The sequence below is a fragment of the Biomphalaria glabrata genome, chromosome 18, assembly GCF_947242115.1.
Source record: "Biomphalaria glabrata chromosome 18, xgBioGlab47.1, whole genome shotgun sequence".
Lineage (NCBI taxonomy): Eukaryota > Metazoa > Mollusca > Gastropoda > Planorbidae > Biomphalaria > Biomphalaria glabrata.
Window position 1 is genome coordinate 9,238,989 of NC_074728.1, and position 23,820 is coordinate 9,262,808.

The 23,820-nt window shown below is 37.1% G+C and overlaps 1 protein-coding gene across 1 annotated transcript in view; it reads left to right on the forward strand.

The window, feature by feature from the left end:
• Positions 1-23,820, forward strand: part of LOC106069834 (uncharacterized) — a 114,831-nt gene that overhangs the window by 17,952 nt on the left and 73,059 nt on the right. The window contains exons 3-4 of the mRNA XM_056016819.1: positions 7,457-7,491; positions 7,925-7,970. Of these exons, the coding sequence (XP_055872794.1) occupies positions 7,457-7,491; positions 7,925-7,970 (81 nt within the window). The remainder of the gene's footprint in view (positions 1-7,456; positions 7,492-7,924; positions 7,971-23,820) is intronic.

The window sequence follows — 23,820 nt, forward strand, 5'->3', positions numbered from 1 at the left end:
CTGGAGCAGTCAAACAGAATATGAGACACTGTTTTCTCTTCTCTTCTCCACAGCAGGGGCACCGTGAATCAAAATTTGGCCATAACCGTGCTCAGGTCTGGACAGACTCCACCACGGGGAAGTGCCTCATGCGCTGTCAGACTCCTCGGGGTTTTTTTTTGGAACTTGTTCCATCAATCTTGATAAACCTGAGCATACATGCTCCTTGGATCCTGACGTGACCTTAGCGTATGTTTAATGTCCCTCCCACAACCACGGGCCCTAAAAATAGACCCTAACTGTATCTCTATTTAATAACCAAACATTTTAACAAATCGGGTAAACCCGTTTTCACAGTATTTTAGATTTGATATGAATATGTCGGCTAAACGGGTAAACCCATTTTCACACTCTACTTTTATTTTTGTGGTAAAATTTAAAAGAAAATGTGAAGGAAACAAACATTCTCTTTAACATTTTAACGTTAACGCTTTGGGGGAAAAACTGTCAGTAGGTGTTTTCCCTGGAAAGGTAACTCCCATCAATGACATGTCAGTCCATTCGATGACACGTCACACACTTCAAAGACACGTCAAACACTTCAAAGACACGCCCCACACTTCAATGACATGTCACTTCAAACGACATTAATATGTCTACGTCACATGACTCTCCACTTAATCATCGAAATTCCCGCTGGATTTGTTTCTATACAGTCAAGATACACGAAGACGTTGTATCGATATCCTACTGTATATTTCAAAGCTAGTATCGAATACCTAAAATTACTTCTACCCTTATAGTTCAGTAAAGGGCAATGAAGTTTCTATTATTAACGTTTTATCTAGTATATATCCTTTGCTTAGGGAAATCATTAATTTAGCAATGCAGTGTTAGAGTTACCTTCTTCCTGGGTATCACCTTTCGCTTAATTATAAATTAAATACGTTTATTAATATAAAAACATAAATCTGCTGTGTAAATATACAGGTTGGATTAAAGCTTCCTTCACAAGAAAGCATTGGCGTAGATAAACACAAGCAGTAGAATGTCAGTTTATCGCGCGCCAGTCGGTGAATTCTTTTGATCTCGGGGCGTATTGATTTCACCTGTTCATAAAAAATAGTTCCTGATCAACAAGATGACCTACCTCAGGAGGAAGAGAAACTATTGATTGATCTCATTTCCTCTTGTAAATCCAACTGATAATGTCATCTATTGATTTGTCCACGTTGTTTTAGTTTAAATTCTAACAATTTCCACAGTTTTGTTTTTGAAAGTAATTAGAGAAACATAGTGTGGCTGCTTGGTCGTGCGGTATGGCGCTGGGCTGTCGTTCAGTCGTGTCGATGATTCCAGGTTCAAACCCTGTCCGTTACCATCCCCCGTCGTCTTGCTGGAGGTTTGGACTAGGAAGTAAACTATTTTCAACTCTGAAAGAGCATCCAAAACATGAAAAACATTCAAAACATGAAAAACATCCAAAATATGAAAAACATCCAAAATATGAAAAACATCCAAAATATGAAAAACATCCAAAACATGAAAAACATTCAAAATAAGAAAAACATCCAAAATATGAAAAACATCCAAAATTTGAAAAACATCCAAAATATGAAAAACATCCAAAATATGAAAAACATCCAAAATATGAAAAACATCCAAAACATGAAAAACATTCAAAATATGAAAAACACAAAATATGAAAAACATCCAAAATATGAAAAACATCCAAAATATGAAAAAACATCCAAAATATGAAAAACATTCAAAATATGAAAAACATCCAAAATATGAAAAACATCCAAAATATGAAAAACATCCAAAATATGAAAAACATCCAAAATATGAAAAAACATCCAAAATATGAAAAACATCCAAAATATGAAAAACATCCAAAATATGAAAAACACAAAATATGAAAAACATCCAAAATATGAAAAACATCCAAAAACATGTAAAAACAAACACACATAGAAACACATCACATGCGTTATGGTCATTAAAATAACAAAAGGTAAGATTTTGCTACATATGTTAATAAGGAACATCCCCTAGGAAGCTCAGGCAGATGAATGATAATTGATCTATTCAATTGGGGAACTATCAATATTTCGATTAGTTGACTATTTACAAGAAATACTATATAGTATATAGCTTAGGTCTAGCATAAAAATACTGTTGATTGTAAACTGAAACAAAAACGACTTTCGTATTAAGAAAAATGGTAAATTTTGTAATGTTTAGTTTATAAAAAAAAAAGAATAAGAATAGTTATTGTTCACTGAATATAGATATGTATATATTGTATATTCAAAGTGTTTATATCAATGTGAAAAATTATTCGCCATTTATTTAAAATCTGAATCCAGTTAATATATAATATTCAAAAAATCGAATAAATGTTTTCCTCAGTTTTTTTAGTGAGACTTTAGAGGCTTTATAATTGTGTAAGCTTCTTTCTTTGAAACCATCGCTCCCCCCCCCCCAATTCTCTCTCTCTCTCTCTCTCTCTCTCTCTCTCTCTCTTTATATATATATATATATATATATATATATATATATATATATATATATATATATATATGTTAGCATGTTTAGAAACGATAAGCAAATAGATTATCTACTTTACACAAAATACAAACGCTGATAAAGACACACACAACTTTCTACAACCACATGTCTCTCACACACATGCATACACTTCTTACTTCTATCACTGTCCTTTGATACACATTTCCGCATTTCTTTCTCTTTCCTGCAAAAAAAAAAGCCATTGTCCGTAACTTGTGAACAAAGCGCTAAAACCATTTATTATTCATTTATTGCCCTGCTTGTTGCTAGAGCCACATCCGTGTTGAGGCGAGCCTCAATGGCGTCATTAGGGCGAGAGATAAAAAAAAAGGCGATATAGTGAAATCCACCTGATCCATGTGTACAAGTACAAACCCTGCACTTTTGACTGAAGCGCTCGATGAACCTTAAATTTCCTTGAGGGCAAAAGTCTTGTCTTATATCTTGGCGGAACACAGCAAAAGTCTCTTGTCTTATATCTTGGCGGAACACAGCAAAAATCTCTTGTCTTATATCTGAGCGGAACACAGCAAAAGTCTCTTGTCTTATATCTTGGCGGAACACAGCAAAAGTCTTGTCTAATATCTTGGCGGAACACAGCAAAAGTCTCTTGTCTTATATCTGGGCGGAACACAGCAAAAGTCTCTTGTCTTATATCTGAGCGGAACACATATTAAAAGTCTCCTTTCTCAAGCTCGTCCTAATGTTTCTACCGTTAGCACCGTTGTGACTGGTGCGCAACTAGTGGGTGTCGATAGTGGTGCGCAGCACAAACAGAGTAACAATAATAGGAATCGGTCTGTTTATGCCTATCTTAAGGTTCACGCCCTTTAACCTTGGCGAGATCCCTCTGATCGCTGTAACGGCGCTGTCAGCTTAGATTACGTCATGTGCCGTGTCTACAACACAGCGTCACCAGCCCAGTAAGACATCATTGCCAATTTCAAGAAAGTTAAGAAACAAAAAGCGTGGACAGGGATCTAGTCGGGAGTTATTTCCCATGAGAAGTAAGCACATCTGGCCAAGGGAGACGATTGCGAAATAGCCACAAAAACATTACTAGTTAATGGATAGCGTGATAGCACACAAACACACGCACACGCACGCACTCACGCACAATGTAATAGTCTAAGATGTCCGAACTCACATCTATCTATTTCAACACAATAAATTGTTACAGGAATGAGTTCGACATACATTATATGTGTCAGGGCTCTAGCCGTCGCATACAGTTACCTCCCCGTACCACAATGCTTTGCCAATGCTCAAGGGCATTAACCTTTTATCTTATTTTTCAAGCTTTTATGTAACTTTAATGTACTTTCTTTGTTTGATGGCCGACTTCTATCTTGCAAGTGATTTTAACTTAATTCGACATAACTGATTCGTGTTCGAGAGGCTAAGTACGCTTGAACTTGGCTCGGCTATGAAGGGGGCTTAAGATTCGACAACTCGGGCAGAGTTGTGTTTACTGAGCGCCTTAAGGCAGCACGGAAATTCTCTTCTCCCAGATACACTCTCCACCACCGGTCCACAAATGAGATTGGACCATAGCACTCTAAGCATGCTTTAAGCATGAAAGTAGCGCTATATATAAAAGCTATAATTTATTTTATGTTTTTAACGGCCCCCAAAAGGGGAATAGACCCATTAGTTTTGTGTAGTCTCTCCGTCCGTCCGTCCGTCCCGTTTAGATCTCGTAAACTAGAAAAGATATTGAAAATCCAACATCATGATTTTTTAGACCATTCAAAGTTTTGATGCAACGGCTACTTTTTCTTTTTAGAAAGCGAAAAATTTAATTTTTAAAATCAACTATGCAAGCAGTTATTTCATAAAAATACACCATTTTTATAACTTTTCACCATTAATAGTAACAAACACGGGAGGCTATTTACCATATCCCCAAGTGGCGTAGGCAAACGGTTTCGAATTATTTGTAAAAAAAACATATTGAGTAAGTTTTGTCATACTAACTAATACATTTATAAAAACAAATGTTTACTTTTATTTTTAAATAGAAAAAAATCTATTTTGTATGCATATAAGTGGAAGATAATTTAAAACAACAATTAATAAATAGTTTTTCATATTAACGCGTGAACTTCAAAGCGTATACATACATAAATACCCAATGAAAGGAAGGGAAGATTTCTTTGAGGTTTGCAATAAGAGATTGACACCTTATTGGCCTCCTTCAGTCGTATATCGACTACAGTTCATCTCGAACACTTTTTCATATGGCTGTGTGGCCCTATTTTTAAAAGACACTCCCATCCACATATATTGCGGCAAAGTGGCTTTCGCTTTAGTGGTATAGGAGCCGGCCATTTTACGTATGGCACGCTTTTCTTCAAGAGTTGAGGCCCATGTTTTCTCGCTGTCCATAGCTTTCTTGGTCACTTTCTCTCTCTCTAGCTAGTGCGGTCTAAGGCTATGTCTTCCCAATTGTCAGTATCAATAATTACTGATTTTAAATTCCGTTTTATCACATTTGTTTTATGCGTGCTAATTGTTAGGCCATACTCTTTACAAGCCTAGAGAAGCGGGACATTAGTGAATGAAGCTCCTCTTGTAAGTGTGCCACTATCACTGCGTCGTCCGCGAATTGCATATCTCTTACGAGAGTGGTTTTGATTTTAGTTTTGGCCCTCAGTCTAGCAATATTTAGAAGTACTATGCTTCATTAATTAAAGATGAACATTCCTAGGAGGAACTATGCTTCATTATTTAAAGAACACTTTGAAATCATGTGACCCGGAAGTGAGAAAGTTGTCTAGTACACTTTCGTGCTAAAAGTCTGGCGGCTTGAACCAGGTCTGTTGTGATCCTGGTCGTTGATAGCAAGAAGAAAGAGAAGACGACAGCCTAAACAAAAGCTAAAAGCTAGCCTCGAGTTGGGAAAGTAGATAATGAGGGGCCAATTACTGGCGCCCCTTAAGGGTAGCGTCGTGGCGAAGAGAGCCAGGAAGAACCAGGAGAATTGATTTTCTGTGTGTGGAGGAAACCTAATCCCAGATTGTCTCTAAAAAGGGTTCGGTTCCTGCCTTTGTGAGAAGATATAAACAAAATGTCGATTGAAATGTTACTGTATCATGAATGGACAAGCAGAGAATGTAACAATTTTTTATGTGCCCAGTACACCCATTTTTTTTTGGGGGGGGGAGGTTGAAACTTAAATTGTGCTCTTACATATTCAATGATTACAGAATTAAAGTTTTGCATCTAATCGTCTTTATTGCGAACTGGTCTCTAGTCGAAGACCTGATCCTGGAAATATGTGCCCAGCATTATAAAACAAAAAGACACTATGGTATCGAGGTGGCATGAACGTAGATCTATCTGTTCTAATCAATCATTTGTTTTTATTTTTAGAAAGCTTATATCAACTCACTCTGTCTGTATGTCTGTCTGTCTGGTGCAAATCTTGTACACGTTATTTCTTCCACTTTCCTTTCTCGAATCAAGTTGCAATTTTGCAACTTTGTTGTCAATGACAACACACAAATAATATTTTAAAATTACCAATTAGATAATCAATTAGCGGTTATTAATAAATTGTGTTTTATCTATAAAAAGAAAGATATATCTTGCAAATTTAAGAGATTTTTAATAGTAATTGTGCGTTTTTTTTCCCTAATAAAATCTTGGTTTTTAAAAATGATTTTTATACTTGTTCGTAAAAATGTGAACGCGATTCGTTTCTCGTGTTAAGGTTATGTTCAAACATTCTGCAAATACTGATGACATTTATTTTTTATAATTCTTTTCAATATTAACCTGACACATCTCCCTAATTTCTTGAACATTTAATGATTATTTAATGATGTACCGATTTGTGAATGAAGGATTCAATTACTTTCAAAGTGTTCTTTAATTATTTTGTTTATATTTTGACACAATGTTATGATATTTTTTATAGGTTTAGAGACGTCATCTTTTAAATATATTTAAATGCATTGTTCAAATAGCCAAAAAGTTTTAAATTGAAAAAAAAATAATAAGAATACTAATTGGACATGTCAGACCTATGATCAGATATCATCTATCCAGATGTTAATCAAATAATATCAAACAGCATACGACGTCATTACTTTAAGGCTTTCCTTGGTATTCGTATATTTTTACACACTTGAAATTACACAATTTGTTGACGTTTTAAAACGTCCCATTTATTCAAATGCAATTTTCAAATTGTCGAATCTGCACTCATTTTGTAAAAGTACTAATACAATTTTAAAACATATCTTCAATGGACTGACAGGCGCTACGAAAGATATCACATTTCTTGATGTAAATTTAAAAAAAAACAAACAGTATCTGATCTTATAATCTTCTGCTAGACAGGCCAATTCATTTAAATTACCACTCTGGCATCAGGTTGTCGTGGCGCATTCAGGGTTCAGATGATCACCGATCTAAAAAGTGCAACTAATGTGACATTGTCTCAACTCTAAAAGACACCAAAAAACCTGAATGGAAACATAAGAAATATATGTTGGCGGAGTCAGGCGGAGTGACAATGTCACCATGCTCTGAAGTTGTAGCTTGCCAGCCTGGAGTCTGTCACTTAGTTTACAATGAAGTATACGAAATCATATTCTACGTATTAATTAATGCTTATTATCTTGTATTAATTGGAACACACTCCTCATTGATCTCGGGCAGACAACATGCTACACTACTTTCAAGAAGAACATTAAGACCTATCTGTTTAAAACGTTTTTTAGATTAGTTTGTCATTTTAGCTCTCGTGTTTATGTTTGTAATGTTATCACAGCGCCTTGAGCCTACACTTTGTTTGTTAAACAGCGCTTTATAAATAAGATTATAAAATTATTAGTATTATAATAATTATTTTTTAATTAATCGTTACATTCTTTTCTTCTCCTTATGTCCTCAGTGAAGAAGAGAAGTGTGGACTCAGCATCTAGCAAGGTACGTAAAGTGCATACAGCATATATTGTTCCTTTTTTTTTTTAATTACTAGACAAATAGCCCGGCGTTCTTACGGTTACAAATATATCTTGTATAAATAAGCTGTCACACTCTCACTTTCAGATACAAACACAGTTACAAACACACTTACAAGTACTTTTGATGTTTAAAAACTAACCCTAACCCTAACAAAATCACATAAAATAAAATAAATTAAGCTAAAAAATTTAGTTTCACCAAGGAAAATATTGTAAGTATAAATGTTAAAGAATTCCAAAATAACATTTGCAAATATACTTATTCTGTGGCTCATTAGATTACATATGAAGCTTTTTAAAACAAAGACATATGTTTATATTTAATTGTATAACATATTTAATTAATCATTTTGTATTGGGTCGAGTTAATCCCATGGGATCTTTGAACTCTACAGGGTCAAGAGCAGGAGGAAGATCTTCGTGACCTTCTCAACTTAGTCAGTAAGTAACAGTGTGTATATATGTGCTGTTATATGCGTGTGTGTGTGTGTGATATTATAGATATGTGTGTGTATTTATGTGAACTCATGTGTGTTTGGGTTCGAGACTGCAAGTCAAAGACGCAGCTCATTAACAATGTTTCTACCTTGCAACACTCAACCGAAGAGGCTTTCTTGACTTCTGCATGGTCGCGTAGTTCGCTGTTTGCACTCTCGTCCCGATGGTCTGGGTTCGATCCGAGGTCTGACTACAAAGACATAAAACAGTGAATTATGATTTACAAATAAATAAAAAATACAACCAAATAAAAATACTCAGAAAGACACGAACATAAAGGCGCGTCGGCTTATTCCATATTGTAGGAGAAATTGTTATAAGTTCTCTTTCTTCCCTAGTGCCGTGAGAGCACTAGCGGATCCAGAACTTTGGAGTGGGGGGGGGGGGGCGGCGATTTTTTTCCAAACCCTAACCCTAATGCCCAGTAAACCCTAACCCTATGTATAAACTTGCGTACAGCACACACACACACACATTCAAACACACACACACACATATATATATATATATATATATATATATATATATTTAGCATTTCTCAACCTTCGGCGAAAAACAAAACAACTGGGGCAGAGCTATAAGGTTCTCTTGTGGGGTTCGGGGCAAAGCCGCGACGACAAAAGCGTTTTCTTGTTTTTTTCACTGCAGAAACGCATTCTCCTGACATCTATAGGTCATTATTTATAAATGCAGTTCGGGGCGAAGCCCCGACGCCAAAAGCGATCGCCCCTACCGCCCCCCCCCTGGATCCGCCAGTGCGTGAGCGCATGGAGCACGATGTGTAAATCAGCTAGGTTAACCGATGACTACAAATGTAAGTCTCTAAACATACAAGACTAGATTGATACATGGGTACGCGTAGAACGTAATTGTCTTCTTTGAAATAACGTTGTTTTTTTTTAATTTATAAGATAAGACAAGAGAAAGAAAAGAGAAATAGTTATAATAAAAACATGCGTAAGAGGAGTAGAAGTAGCGCAGTGGCGTAACTAGGAATTTACCATCATTTGGGGCGGGGGGATAAATCTCATTAGGATCCCCTACATTTTGCGTAATATTTAATGTAAAAAAACACTCATTCGGGGGCCCGGGGGATTTTCACATTCTTCTCTCCTCACCAGCCCTATTTACGTCTCTGATGTAATAAATCAGAGTCCAGGAATGACATTTCTAGCGACTGCGTACTTCTATCCGAGCTTTACATTTCTCTATAGGTTTCAAATATAAATAACAACATTGGAAATTGACCCAAAAATGCTATTTTCTTTCTTCTTGTTTATTGTTTATTTTTCGACAGATCGCCCCCCCCCCTTTTCAGTAAACATAGGAGCCGGAAAGGAAAATTAATTATTTAGATGCCCCCCCCACCCCCCCCCCCAAAAAAAAAGAGTTCATATCATTGTATCAACGTCAAAGCCACATTTAACTGGCAGGGCCCAGTGCGCTTTAAAAAAAAATTCGCCCACGCCTTAACAATACATCAAAGCCAAGCTTCATTTTATTGGCTTTTAACATCAGATTCCCTGTAGATCGATGGGCAGCGGGGTGTGATAGAGATCACACTAGAACAAATTTACGACCGATGTAATTCTGCACCATTTAGTCCTCAGGCGTGTTCACTTTGAATGTTCACGCAAATTTAAATTTAGTTTTATTGTGTATCCAAGATGTTTTAGACCTCAATATTAAACTTAAAATTTAATTTAAAATAATAACTTTCAAGAATTCTTGGTTGGAAGTCTTTAATCAGTGCAGTTAGCGAATTGAAAGCTTTTGTGCAGAATAAAAAAATTATTTTTAAATTACTTTTAAATTTAATAATTTGAATTTGTCACATGTAAATTATGAGTGAGTCTGGTGTGAATGTACACTTTGGTTTCTTATAGTTATAATGTTTTTTGTTTGGTGTAATGCACAGATTGTAGGCCAAGTTCGCTCACGGATAATAAAGATTATTATTATTATTATTATTATTATTATTATTATTATTATTAAATTTGGGGTCATTAGTAGCTTTAAAATCCATTTTAACAAGGATGTAAGTTGAGTTACAATGCGGTGTGACTCACAGTATCTAACAAATAATTTTATTTATTAAAATTATATATTCTTTAATTTAAAAAAAAATGTAATCTTAATCTGAAAAAAAAAAGTCACGCGAATATCATAATTAGTTCACTCGATTGCTCTCCCTTGTTTCATCCTCATCAAAGGCTTCCCGTCAGAAACACACCTTTGAAGAGTGCCCAAAACGAGTTGAGCTTAATTTTTATCAAAACTCTGCCCTGAGGTTCCATCCGTCATACCAACAAGTAGATCATTTTATCGCATTGTGGGGTTACGACTCCAAGTGCCTAGGGGTCCAGGGTTCGAATCTCGGTGATAACCATGCATTTCAAGATTTTAAGTGCGCCCTTGAGCCCACCCTAACCCTAATAGGTACCTGACACTAGTTACTAAAAGAAGAGTGGTAGGTCGTTGGTCTGACCACATGACAGCATAGTTAACCTCTGTCCACAGAAACAGATAACCTTAACATCATACGACTTGTAGATCATAGTTAACCGTCGTCCCACAGAAACAGATAACCTTAACATCATACGACTTGTAGATCATAGTTAGCCGTCGTCCCACAGAAACAGATAACCTTAACATCATACGACTTGTAGATCATAGTTAACCGTCGTCCCACAGAAACAGATAACCTTAACATCATACGACTTGTAGATCATAGTTAACCGTCGTCCCACAGAAACAGATAACCTTAACATCATACGACTTGTAGATCATAGTTAACCGTCGTCCCACAGAAACAGATAACCTTAACATCATACGACTTGTAGATCATAGTTAACCGTCGTCCCACAGAAACAGATAACCTTAACATCATACGACTTGTAGATCATAGTTAGCCGTCGTCCCACAGAAACAGATAACCTTAACATCATACGACTTGTAGATCATAGTTAACCGTCGTCCCACAGAAACAGATAACCTTAACATCATACGACTTGTAGATCATAGTTAACCGTCGTCCCACAGAAACAGATAACCTTAACATCATACGACTTGTAGATCATAGTTAGCCGTCGTCCCACAGAAACAGATAACCTTAACATCATACGACTTGTAGATCATAGTTAACCGTCGTCCCACAGAAACAGATAACCTTAACATCATACGACTTGTAGATCATAGTTAACCGTCGTCCCACAGAAACAGATAACCTTAACATCATACGACTTGTAGATCATAGTTAACCGTCGTCCCACAGAAACAGATAACCTTAACATCATACGACTTGTAGATCATAGTTAACCGTCGTCCCACAGAAACAGATAACCTTAACATCATACGACTTGTAGATCATAGTTAACCGTCGTCCCACAGAAACAGATAACCTTAACATCATACGACTTGTAGATCATAGTTAACCTCTGTCCACAGAAACAGATAACCTTAACATCATACGACTTGTAGATCATAAGGTCTGAGAGGAGGAGTACATAACAAGAGATGGTCGTTAGTGTAGCGGATAATTTGAGATAAAGGGAGAGAATTTTTAATTATTACTCCATAACAAATTATATAACAATACTTTCATTGGTAACAAAAAAATAGTATTAAGCAACTATGATTATATTTGAACGACGTTAGAGTACAATACAATTTTGATGGCAAAAAAAAAGATATTGTTAGATACAAGGGAGAATCAGTTAATATTAATGTCAACATCACGATTACGCAACCTTTAATTCACGACACTATACTAAGACTAGAACCCTCGGTAGACAAGGGACTGTATTAACGTGAATACGCAATTACCTCCCCTTTGACTGTATGTCTGTCTTTTTTATTGTATTTTTTATCACTTAAGTTCGTTGTAAATATTTGAATTTTCAACTCCGGACACTCTGATTGGTACACATTTAATTGAAGGGAATTAACGTGACCCGTGTTTCTAACAAATGACGCAAAGAATCGTGCCTGCTCTAATGTGGGTCATCATGACAAAGACATCAAGATACTGTTTTCATTACCGATGATTACTTTATCTGAAAAAAAAAATTAAAGTGGAAATTGGAAATCAGAAAAACATATGAGAGGTTACCAAAACAAATATTATTATTAATATTATGTTAGAAAAGAACGCGTATCCATTATTATTATTATTAACGATAATTATTTTTTTGTGATTATGTTATATATTCGCTTCATGGCAATAGTATTGTATTATTGTATTTTCTGATGTAGCTGCTGATTCACCTCCAATTGTCCCATAGTCTGTTGAAAGGTTGGGGCATCACACGAGATCTGTTGACCGTCTTTCTCTATTCCTCTCGTTCTAAAATTTCTTTCAATGGCAGGCTTTTACATTCTTTTACGTTGTCTAATCTCTACTTCTTTTTCCTGGTACTGTTCCCTGAAGGAAGGTTTTTGCAAGCTCTGAGAACCTTGTGATATGGCCATAGAGCTTTAGCATGCGTTCTTTTTTTTTTTTTTGTTGACGGTAGTTAATAGGTCATCGTGCTGAACTAATACTTTTTTCAAGCTCTTTCAATTTTAACTCTTGTAATATCTGGGTTTGTACTTTCTTTGGTTTTGATTTTTTAAAAACTAAACTCCATTGACATTTGTCTCATTTAAAAAAAAAAAGAAAAAAAAAAAAAGAATGTGTCTATTTAATCATTGTCCTGAATCCTGGTGACATTTTCGAATTTCCTGACTCTGCAATAAAATATCGAAGATTGAAATGACATACAATTAGATTGAACTGACGTGTCCCTATATAGAAACGCAATTTACGTATTGACTTCTTCGACGGCATAATGAGATTACGAATAGAAAGGCGATGCGATATCGATACCTGTTTGGTGATATTGAATTCTAAATGAGTAATGCTAGAGCGATACTCTACTTTGTCTTCAAATAACGATTGTAAAATACCATGCGGTATTTAGGACAGATGATGTTAAGGTATTTCTTTGGCCAACGGTTAACGAGCAGGGTGTCATGTCGCCGGCACGACGACCAACCACCTTTCCCCAACTAAAGTCAGGTACCCATTAGAGTTGGGTGGACTCTGGGGCGCCCAGCGCTTAATCACTCAGCCACGCCACCACCCCCCCCTCCATTCCAAATTCCAAAATTTGTCATATGCAAAGTTATTTAGAAATAGTCTGTTCTGCAGCGTTAACATGTTCGATAGATGGCAATGCTCAAATTGCCTCCTTTTGCCGTTGTCCTTTGAAAATTTTCAAACTTTTAGGAAACACTGCTTTAAGTCATAAAATATGGGAAAAGAAAAAAAACAACGAATTGAGCCTTCACATTTGATTACACAGTGCTGACAAGCACACAAATAATTATAAGTTTACATAATACTTCGCTTCTCAATATTTCCTTATCCGTAATGTACGATACTGGCTACACCAAGAAGCTTTCAATTTATTGTTTTGCCTCTATGTATGTAGATCGCTGTTACTAGGAATGAAGTTCGTGTATAAACAATACAAAAAACATCGCAAAACATCAGGTCAAATATTATGTGGAGGTATTTTGGAGTTTGCATTGTTTATGCTTGTAAGCGATCATACATTTGGGTTAACGAGACACACAAACTTTGACATTTACAAGAAAAAAAAGTAAAAACAAAAATAAAAACTTTTTTTTTTCCGCATTGCTAAACACATCGGACAGTGAGGGAGATAATTGCATTGGCACTCGAGCGCATCAGTCTGTGTGTGGGAAAGTGTGTGTGTGTGTGTGTATTGATGTGTTTGGCGGATATTGTGTGTGTGTGTGCGCGTGTTTTTTGTGTACAATGTTGTTGTTTTTGTCACCGCTCTATTTGATTCAACGAAAACCATTTGCACTTTGAACATCTCTGTACAACAAACGAACAATTGAAACATTAAATATTCGGCATGAATGCAATGCTAGAATACAATATTTAAATTTATTTTGTATTCTTAATTTGATTCTTTGTTGGTTCGGTCGAGTTTTTATTTTCAAACAACTAATGTGAAATACATTTTTGTCAGTGGGGGCTGAGCGGTAAAGAACTTGGCTTCCGAACAGGGCGTTTCGGGTTCGAATCCTGGTGACGATTGTGATTTAAAATTTCGGAATCTTTGGGTGCCTCTGAATCTCTGAAATTAGTTGGGATAAAAGTAAAGGCGGTTGGTCGTCGTGCTGTCCACATGACACCCTCACCAGCCGTGGGCCATAAAAACTGATGACCTTTACATCATCTGACCTATGGACCACAAGGTCTGAAAGGAAAACTTTACTTTTATTTTTATAATGAAAATTGTGCATCGATATGATTTATATATGCCAGTGAACTTGCGTAAGAATGACATTTGGTAAGCCAATGAGAGTCGGCTTCCGTCAGTGAATTGTCTTTAGTTTTCACAAATTTTTTATCAACTCCCTTAGTCCGTACAAAGTTTGAGCACGCTATTTTTCTCACAGCCATTCTCTGGTCAAGTTGAAACTTTGAACAATTATTCATTTGCATAGCCCAGTGTTTCCCAAACTGTGTTCCGCGAGTCCCGACAAGGTGTTCCACGAACTAATGGAATAATTAACTTGTAGGCCACGACGTGAATTAACCTCTCTTTAAAAAATAGGCACACAGAATGTGCGATGTGTTCAGTTATGGAAAAGTTTGGGAAACACTAAATTAGCCGATATATGAATCAATGAAAAAAATCAACCCAATTAGTCACTTAATCACTTTTTATTAATTATTTTATTTGATACCAACAAGGGAAAGGAATTCTTCAGTATTCACAAATATGCTTAAATATGTCGGGTTTTGTCCCCTTAAATAATTGTACACGTTATTTCTCCCCCATTTATTCTCAGATCAAGATGAAACTTAAAACAATTATTTATTGTACCTCACAAAACATGAATCACTTTTTAAAAAATAACCAATAAGTCAATTAATTATTAAATATTTTGATTGATATCGTAAAATGGAAATAAATTCTACGTTTCAATAAGCTTTTTTTAAAGAATTTTTTTTCTATTTTGCTTGTTTACCCCTATGTATGAGGCTCGTGTTAAAGTTTATTATCATTCCAACCTTAAAGTTTATCTTTGAGAAGCGTCATTCAATGGCTTTATATTTAAAAACATTTCTGCTCTCAACTTTCTGTTAGAGATGGGGGGAGAGAGAGGAGAGAGTAAAAGAGAGATTAAAGGAGAGTGTGAAAGCCTAAAAGATAGAGCTTGAGAGGAGGGGGGAGAGTGAGAGATAGAGAATTGGAGAGTGAACGTGAGAGAGAGGAAGTGGATGTTATAAACTTCAAAACATTTTTTTTAAAGATAACAACCAATGCTGGAAACATGTTTAAATATTTAGCAAATTTTGAAGAAAAAAAAGTGGATTTACCTTTAGAGAATGTAACATAATAGATCATAGGTTTCACTAAAGAAACACTATAGAATGAACACATGAAAGTTCGGGGGGGGGGGAGGGCAAGGATATCAAAATCGATTCTCTTGACCCGGAGCTGTGCAAGTTGGAGTTTCTAGCAGTGAGGCAAAGCGTTGAGAGACAGAACTACAGGCAATGATTTGAAACAAAACAACATTCAGATTTAGCCCTAGACACGTTCAGAGTCCAATATTTCAAGGAAACGATTGTTGTGTAAATAGCATGAGATTGTGTACATCTTTGTTTTACATAGGAACTGAGATTGTGTACATCTTTGTTTAACATAGAAATTAGAGATTGTGCCAATCTTCTTGAACATAGAAACTGAGATTGTGGTCACTTCACAGAGAATAAACTTTAAAATAATGTCTTCAAGGTTGAGAATAACTGACGGGCACAAATATTTTCCACATCTCAAATGCACACATTCTCTCTAAATTGAAAACATAGATTTGACTAAAAAACAAAAACAAAAAAAAACTAAACCGACATCCCCGGTCTTGAATGATGCTTCGAGTGTTACCGATCAGAAAATCGACTAACTGAAAACACACTGATCTTGTATGAACATACCGCTCAGCTAAGCGACTAACCGACATCACTAATCTTGTATGATGCTTAGAATGTTACCGCTCAGAAAATCGACCAACTCAAACACGACTTTTCTTTCACTTACCAATTACAAACTGCACAGGTCGTAGCTCATACATCTTTAAAGAGGCCAGGTCGAGTCAGTGCGTGCAAGTCACTCGGGCCAGACCAATGTCGTCATTTTCCAGCCGTAGGATACAATGTCCCTGGGATTAACCTCTGACCTATAGGATGAACAGACGCAAGGAAGGCCAAGGGTTTAGTCCCTATGGTGTCTATCCAACCTTTTTTTTTTTTTTGCATAAGGTAATTAGGTCACAGGTCATTCACTTGTTCAACTGTTATTGCAATTAAATGTGTGTCCAGGCAAGTGTTGACCGTGTGTTTATTATGAATGTATGCTATTCAAACGTTTCCGACATTACTTCAAGAGATGTTAATGTGCACGCCACACTAGGCGTTTTCTTAAGTCCGTTATACGTAATAATACAAAATGATTCGTAACTTCTGTTGTTGTTTTTTAGCGGTCCACGAAAGGGGAAAAGACGCTATTAGTTTTGTGTGGCCTGTCTGTTCTCTGTCCGCCCGCCGTCCCGTTTACATCTCAGAAACAGAGAAAATAAAAATCGGACATCATGATATTTAAGATCATTCAAAGGTTCTGATGCAACGGCTACTTTTTTCTTTTCCGAAAGTGAACCATCAAATTTTTAAATTTATATATGCAGCAGATTTTTCAAAACTTTACACCACTTTTCAATGAAAAACTTCAGGGGAGGTAACTTATTTTAAAAGGTCATGGATTTCTTCAATAAGATTTCAAGCTTCATTCATAGATTCGCGCATTGGTAATTTTTTTTTTATCTAAGGTCGCGATGGTAAAAGTTTCCATGGATCATTATAACATATATTTTCCATTTATTAACAAGCTCATTGAATAGAATACTGATTCAAATGTTGTTTTTAAAAAAGAATTTTGATATGAACTGGATGACATCAAACGAATCAATGGAAAAAATAAACCAGCTTGTTAATTAAGTAGGGATAATTAGTTAATTTCGTTTCATATTGAAAAGGGATATAAATCTGACACAGTGGCGTAGCTAGTGTGGGGTAGGAGAGGGGTGTTTTTTTTACATTATATATTAATTGTTACGCAAAATGCAGTGGCCCCCAAATAATGGCAAATTTCTAGCTATATATGGATGTAAATATGCAGTTCTTCCACACAGACAATATTTTAAAAAGTATTTTTTCAGATTTTGCTTGTTTATTTTTTGTTTGTTTTTTTTTTTCTAACGTTTTTCATAATGGCTCGGTAGCTATGGTAAATTACGTCTTAGAGAAATAGCTGGTGACAAATAATAACTATGGCGCTATGCAGCCAGCACAACGACACCATCGTTCATTTTGTCTCAAATTGCAAACAAGATTTTGATGAGGTTCACCCAAGCCGTCCCTTTTTCCGTAAAACAAAAGATTAAAATACAGACGGACTCGAATCCTAGTACCCTCAATTCCACAGTCAAGTGTGTTTCTACTCCGCCACTAGCGTCTCCATCTCCAGAGAAAATGTTACAATTACCTCGTTTGTGTTATCTTTGAACTACGACATTTGCAGTTCTCCGCGAAAAAAAAGAGGCAAATTAGAGAAATAGAATGTCATAATTATATGTATACACCTAGTTTACAGTGTGCGATGTGAGGCTCTCTCGTGTTAGTCTGGCACACATCGTGATATTTACCTTAGAATAATGGTTTTAAGAAGGTGATAGGATAGCCCACGTGGTTGGAACCCCCGCCCCCCCCCCCCCCAGCAGATGTCTACTGCAATAAGCTATCTCTACGATACATTTACTTTTGGCTCATTTAAAAAATGAGATTAAATATGACACTCTCAATGATACGCAGGTCATTGATTTGCAAGGTAACTAATCTAGATCATATGGTGTTCTGTTTACATGTAGATATTTTATCTAGATTAGACTTTAGTTATAGTGTTACTACTGTCGTGTGCTAGTCAATGATAACCTTAAACAGAAAACACCTAAAATTTCTTCTATGCCTTCTACAACCAGATGTCTCCAAATTTAGAATCAGAAACCCTATTTTAAAATATGATTCTTTAATTAGATAATAGAAATAAAATTATTCGTACTGTTTCTTGCCTCTGAGCAACTTGGATGAAGCAAAAAAAATATGCTAGGCTAGACTTATCATCATTTAGCATGGCATGGGGCCCTTTACTAAAGATTACGGCCTATTTGGACATTAACGCAATCGTCATCAATCGTCTGCGACGTATGCATGCGAGACACGAAGGCCATCTGCCAAAATAGAAAGAATGCTAAATGTGGCTCAGCAGAAGTGGCTGAAACGGATTTTTGGATTCAGGGTTACATTAAGATTTGTTCGTTCAGTTCTATTTACTAACGTTCTATGTTAAAAACATAATACGCTTGCGTCGGTTTCACTGTCCCAGCTGTTTGGAGTCAGAATGTGACAATGAAGAAGCAACACTACTCTAAGGAATGCTTACGCTATTTCATCATTATATATATATATATATACTAGCAGGATATGACCCGCGGCCTGTGGGCCTTAGACATGGTATTACTGATTTCCTGGTTTGAATTTAGATCTGTTAAACATGGAGAATGTTTCCTTCACATTTTATTGTGCCACGAAATCAAAAGTAAAGTGTAAAAACGGGTTTACCCGATGTGTTAAAAAGTTTCGTTTTAAATAGAGATACAATTAGGTACATTTTGTCTATTTTTAGGGCTCTCCGGTAGTGGTAGAAACATTAAACATACACTGCGGTCTCCGCCATGATCTAAGGAACGTTTAAGCCAAGTTTTATCAAGATTGGTCTAAAGGTTTTAATTTCTATGCGGGACATACATACATACATACATAAATACGCCTTACTTTCTGCTTTATATATTAGATATATATTTGCTTTGAAATCTTATATTGCTGTACACATTTGCTGTACACATTTCGACATATGCCACTTCTCAGTTAACCTAGATCTAACAGATGCACAAGGTTTGCAACGAGACAATTAATACCATCAGATATCTATCGAGTTTTTACTTCCATGGCTTGAGTAATGGTGATGCCACATTGTCAAATCGGGACCTACCCTGCAGTTAAAGGTCATCATTACTTCAGTCATTTGTCATAGCAGACGACAGAATATCAAGCCTCAGGGCGCGGGGCGTTAGGGAAGCAGGGATGGCGATAATTTAAATGCATCTTTTCATTCTGTTCCCATTCCGTCTCACCTCTCCTTTAATTCACTCCCCTCTCCTTCACTGGCATCCTATTCTGGCTAAGACTCCAAGATAGAGCCATTAATTTTTTTTTTATATAACACGTATGGCGTCACGGTTTCCTAGCAACAGGGGAGAAAATCCCCTAAGCCCTTGGAACGAGGCACGACAGAAATCTGCAGCTTCTGGACTACAATGTACTATTTTAAGCCGCTATTAATCGATACTATCATTCAGGTTCTCGTGACAAATAATCTTTTATTTTTACTTTGCTTATTCTTAACTCCCAAAAACTTGAACTATGTTTTTTTTTCCTACTATGTTGTAGGTTATTTTGTCTGTTTCTCATCGATTGTATTGATGCCACCGGTTTAGAAACACCTATGGTGATTCAAGGGGAGTAAAAACAATGTTACAAAGCTTACTCCGTCTGTCAGTCTGGTAACAAGCTTGCACGTGTTATTTCTCCAACATTCAGTTTAGGATCAAGCTGAAATTTTGCACAATTATTTCTTTTACCCGTTAAAACAAGAATCACTAACAATAAACTAAATAACGAATAAGTAAATTAACTTTTGGTAATTAATTATTTTGTTTGGTAACTCGAACAAGTGAAATAAATAGTTATTGACTTATACGGCGTATAAGTTTCTCTGTATACTTTGTAGAGGGAAAAGTTTGAAACTAACAATAAATAACTCTATAAAAAATACTATTTCCAAAAGCAATTCTCTAGCACGATAACTAGGAGTAGATGTTAACCATCGAGTTCGAATTCACCTGGTTCACCTTTATTTTTCGCATTATTTAGATAAATGCATTTAAAATGCGATCACCCGGATATACATATATTTCTCTCCCCACACCCCCACTCCAACCCCTCTCCAACTGGACCAGACAAATGATAGGATTATAGGATTTATAGCGTATTGAGAAAGTTAAAAGCATGAAATTGCGCTAAACAAAAACAATTGCTTAAAATATTTTTTATCGCACAGATGTATTGTTGTTGGCTTAAATCTATTACAAATTTAAATACATGACTGATCCTAATTAATTGACGCAACTACTCTAAATATTTCTTTTTTTTTTTTTCTACAAATAATTTTTTAAAATGTTTTTTTTTTTTTATGTCGGTTGTGGAGATAGTGCAGTGTTGGAGCTGGTGTGTATATGTGTCTATATGTGTGTTTATATGTGTTCTGATGTAATCCTTTTTATAGGCTGAATAGATTCTGATGTACTCTAGGAAGTCCACAGTGTGACAAGTCAAAAACTCGCTGTCAGAGTCACTCTAAATTATCACAGCATTAATTATTATTTTTCCTTATTTATTTATTTTATTTTAATTATTTGTCCATCCTACCCCTAAATCATTCACCCGCGCCACCTTTTCCTCTCCAGGCTAGACTTAGTTGACCACCTTGGAGATAGCTAAGGCGCGTCCTTTCATTTATCTGCCCTTGATCGGGGAAAGGTAGACACACAATCTCTTTTGTCTTGCCCGCCGGATGTCTGAAGGACGGTCGCGGTTGACCCCACCTTGGTTTGAATACAAGCTAATCCTTCTCCCCCCCCCTTCTCTCACGTCTCTCTTTGATCTAAGAGATTACCCTGGTCAACATACCGCGTGATACACCAAGGTGCGTCGCTTGTCGGACTCCACCCACGTGTAAGCTAATTCTTAGCCCAGGACGTTTCCTGTGTCCGCCCACATTCTCCAGGCCTGTATATAAGGTAAATTAAATAAAGTCAGACCCTCTCTTTCATTCTCATACGAGCTATCGAGTCTGGACTACTTCGCACATTCTTTCTCCTAGAGGAATACCTGGTGCCTCCCTCAGGTGTCTGCCTATTTATCGGATCATTTACCTGCCTATTTAGATGCTTAGTGCTATTCAGCACTGTAGTTGCTATCAAGAATCACCTATTGCCTAGTTATTGGATCAACGATCTATTTACCTGCAGTTGTGCTTAGTGCTATTCAGCGCTGCACTTGCCTATTTATGTGCTGAGTGCTATCCAGCACTGCACTGTCCTACTGAGACCTGCCTATTTAATTGCTGTTGCGGTTCAGTGTCTACACGACACTACTCAACTCTACTACTTGGCGCTATCGGCATTGCCCGCCTATTCGACAGCCCACCTGTCAAGCTATTAGGCGCGACGTCCCTATAGAGTCAGATCTGTGCGAGACGTCATAGCTACGCCAACCCTCGGCAACTCACTGGACATATCCTGTCAACTACGCTGCCCACGGCAGATCAGCTCTGCCCGCAGTAACCTTGTGCCCACGGTAGCCGGCCACCCGCCCTACTGTGCCCACTACAGATATTAGATTTTGGGGATTGAGACTCCACAAGAACTATATCGCCGGCGTCCCTCTATTCGCTAGAGCGCCACCTCCAGCTGCAGAACCTCAAGCCAGGACACAGCCAGCTGCGACATCAACAGGAATACCAGCTAAGTCAGAGGACAAAGTGACATACTCTCTTATTATGTGCAAGAGTGATGATTAACCATAGAATATACTAGAGATAGATACAAACCCTCCCCCTTTTTATTATTATATGTATATTTATGTAAATAAATATCCTTTATTTTAACTTTTGTATCTATCTTTCATTGCTTTGTCTCGTTGCGTGTCTGCTCCCGATTCATATGCTGATAAGTGGGGTGTGATAGCATTAAAAATAATCATCCCCTAGACATAAAACGTGCCAAACACACGTCACATTTCCCCACCTGTCACACACAGTATTCGAGGCTAATGACTGCAAGACGTGAAGCTGAAATTGAGTAATTTGTTTACATTGTTCACAGTTATAGTCTACTTTTTTTTTTTTTACAATACTTGTATATATATAGTTCGTCTATTGTGATTGGATGATGGCCACTTTTGTCAGCCAGGGGTCTGAAGGCTTTGCACTGGGGTTTTGTGCCTCCTCGTATGGCTGGTGCACACTGGGCAGGTTATCTCAGTTGGAGCTAGTGTCTTTTTCCTGACGCTTTTCTACTGCCAGCGCTGTTCCCTTATCGTCAGCAATTTGTGCTGAAGTTTTCACAGCGCGACGCCATGATGCTCTTTCATGTGCTTCCGTCTTCCAGGTGGCAGGGTCAACGCTGAAGGCATGTGAGTCCGTCTTCAAGGTGGCAGGGTCAACGCTGAAAGCAAGTACGTCCGTCTTCCAGGTAGCAGGGTCAACGCTGAAAGCAAGTGCTTCCGTCTTCCATGTGGCAGGGTCAACGCTGAAGGCAAGTGCTTCCGTCTTCCAGGTGGCAGGGTCAACGCTGAAGGCAAGTGCTTCCGTCTCCGAGGTGGCAGGGTCAACGATGAAAGCAAGTGCTTCCGTCTTCCAGGTGGCAGGGTCAACGCTGAAGGCAAGTGCTTCCGTCTTCCAGGTGGCCGGGTCAACGCTGAAGGCATGTGCGTCCGTCTTCCAGGTGGCAGGGTCAACGCTGAAGGCTTTCAGAGAAGCTTTAATGGTGTCCCTAAAGCATTTTCTTTGTCCAACTGTGTATATAGTGTTAATAAGAGTGACATGTATTGATGTTTAAGAATAGAAGTTTATTGAAGTTCGGCATTTAGAGATTAACACAATGCTCCTGCAATGGTCTGGTTGGACCAGCTGTCTGGAAGTGATATGAGAGAACTGGTCCGTGTTTGGCAACGGGTCTGTCTGTTGTATGTGGCAAGGCGACCTTAAGATTCACTGCCCGGTTTCTTTCGCGTGCTATGAGAGAGTAATCTTAACACATTTGTTTCTTAATTAAGGGGTTTCTGATAGGGAGGTAGCTCTAGACTAAATAGTTGGAACAACCCAAGGAGCGTGTATCAACACCCACTTCATCTAAACATTTTTTTGAGATGGGCTTTGGCTCACTCGGTCTGTTTAAAAAAGAAAATGTATACACGCTATTTCTCCCACTTCCCATAGTCGCATCAAGATTAAACTGAGCATAATTAATCTTTGTCCCTAACAAAACATGAATTCACATTAATAGTAATTTATTAATTCTGTTTTGTATAGAAAAAGAAAGTTAATCCTTGTAGTACTAAGAGATAGATGTGTGATTTTTTGCAGTTCTTTCCCCTAGATAAGCTTTGTTGTTGTTTTTTTTTTAAATAATATTTTTACGTATATTTTGCTTGTTAAAGGAAAGGGATCGCCAGTAAGACATCCAATGGAACTTCCGCCGGTAAAGACACAAATCTTATATTTTAGTACACCAGACGATGCAAAACAAACCCTCACACGCACTCAAGGGGCGAGAACTCTGGGGGTTTTATTTTCGCTCACGAATTAATGTTCTTTGACTCGTTGTAGTGTCAGATTTTATCCCCCATTGAGACAGCCCTCAGGGAGGGAGGTTAATACCTCTGTGACATGTACTCTAGAAGACCTTACCTGTTTTTGGCATGACTTCGAACAGAGGTCTCACAGTTTTCCTTTCACCAGCCCCTCACATGAAC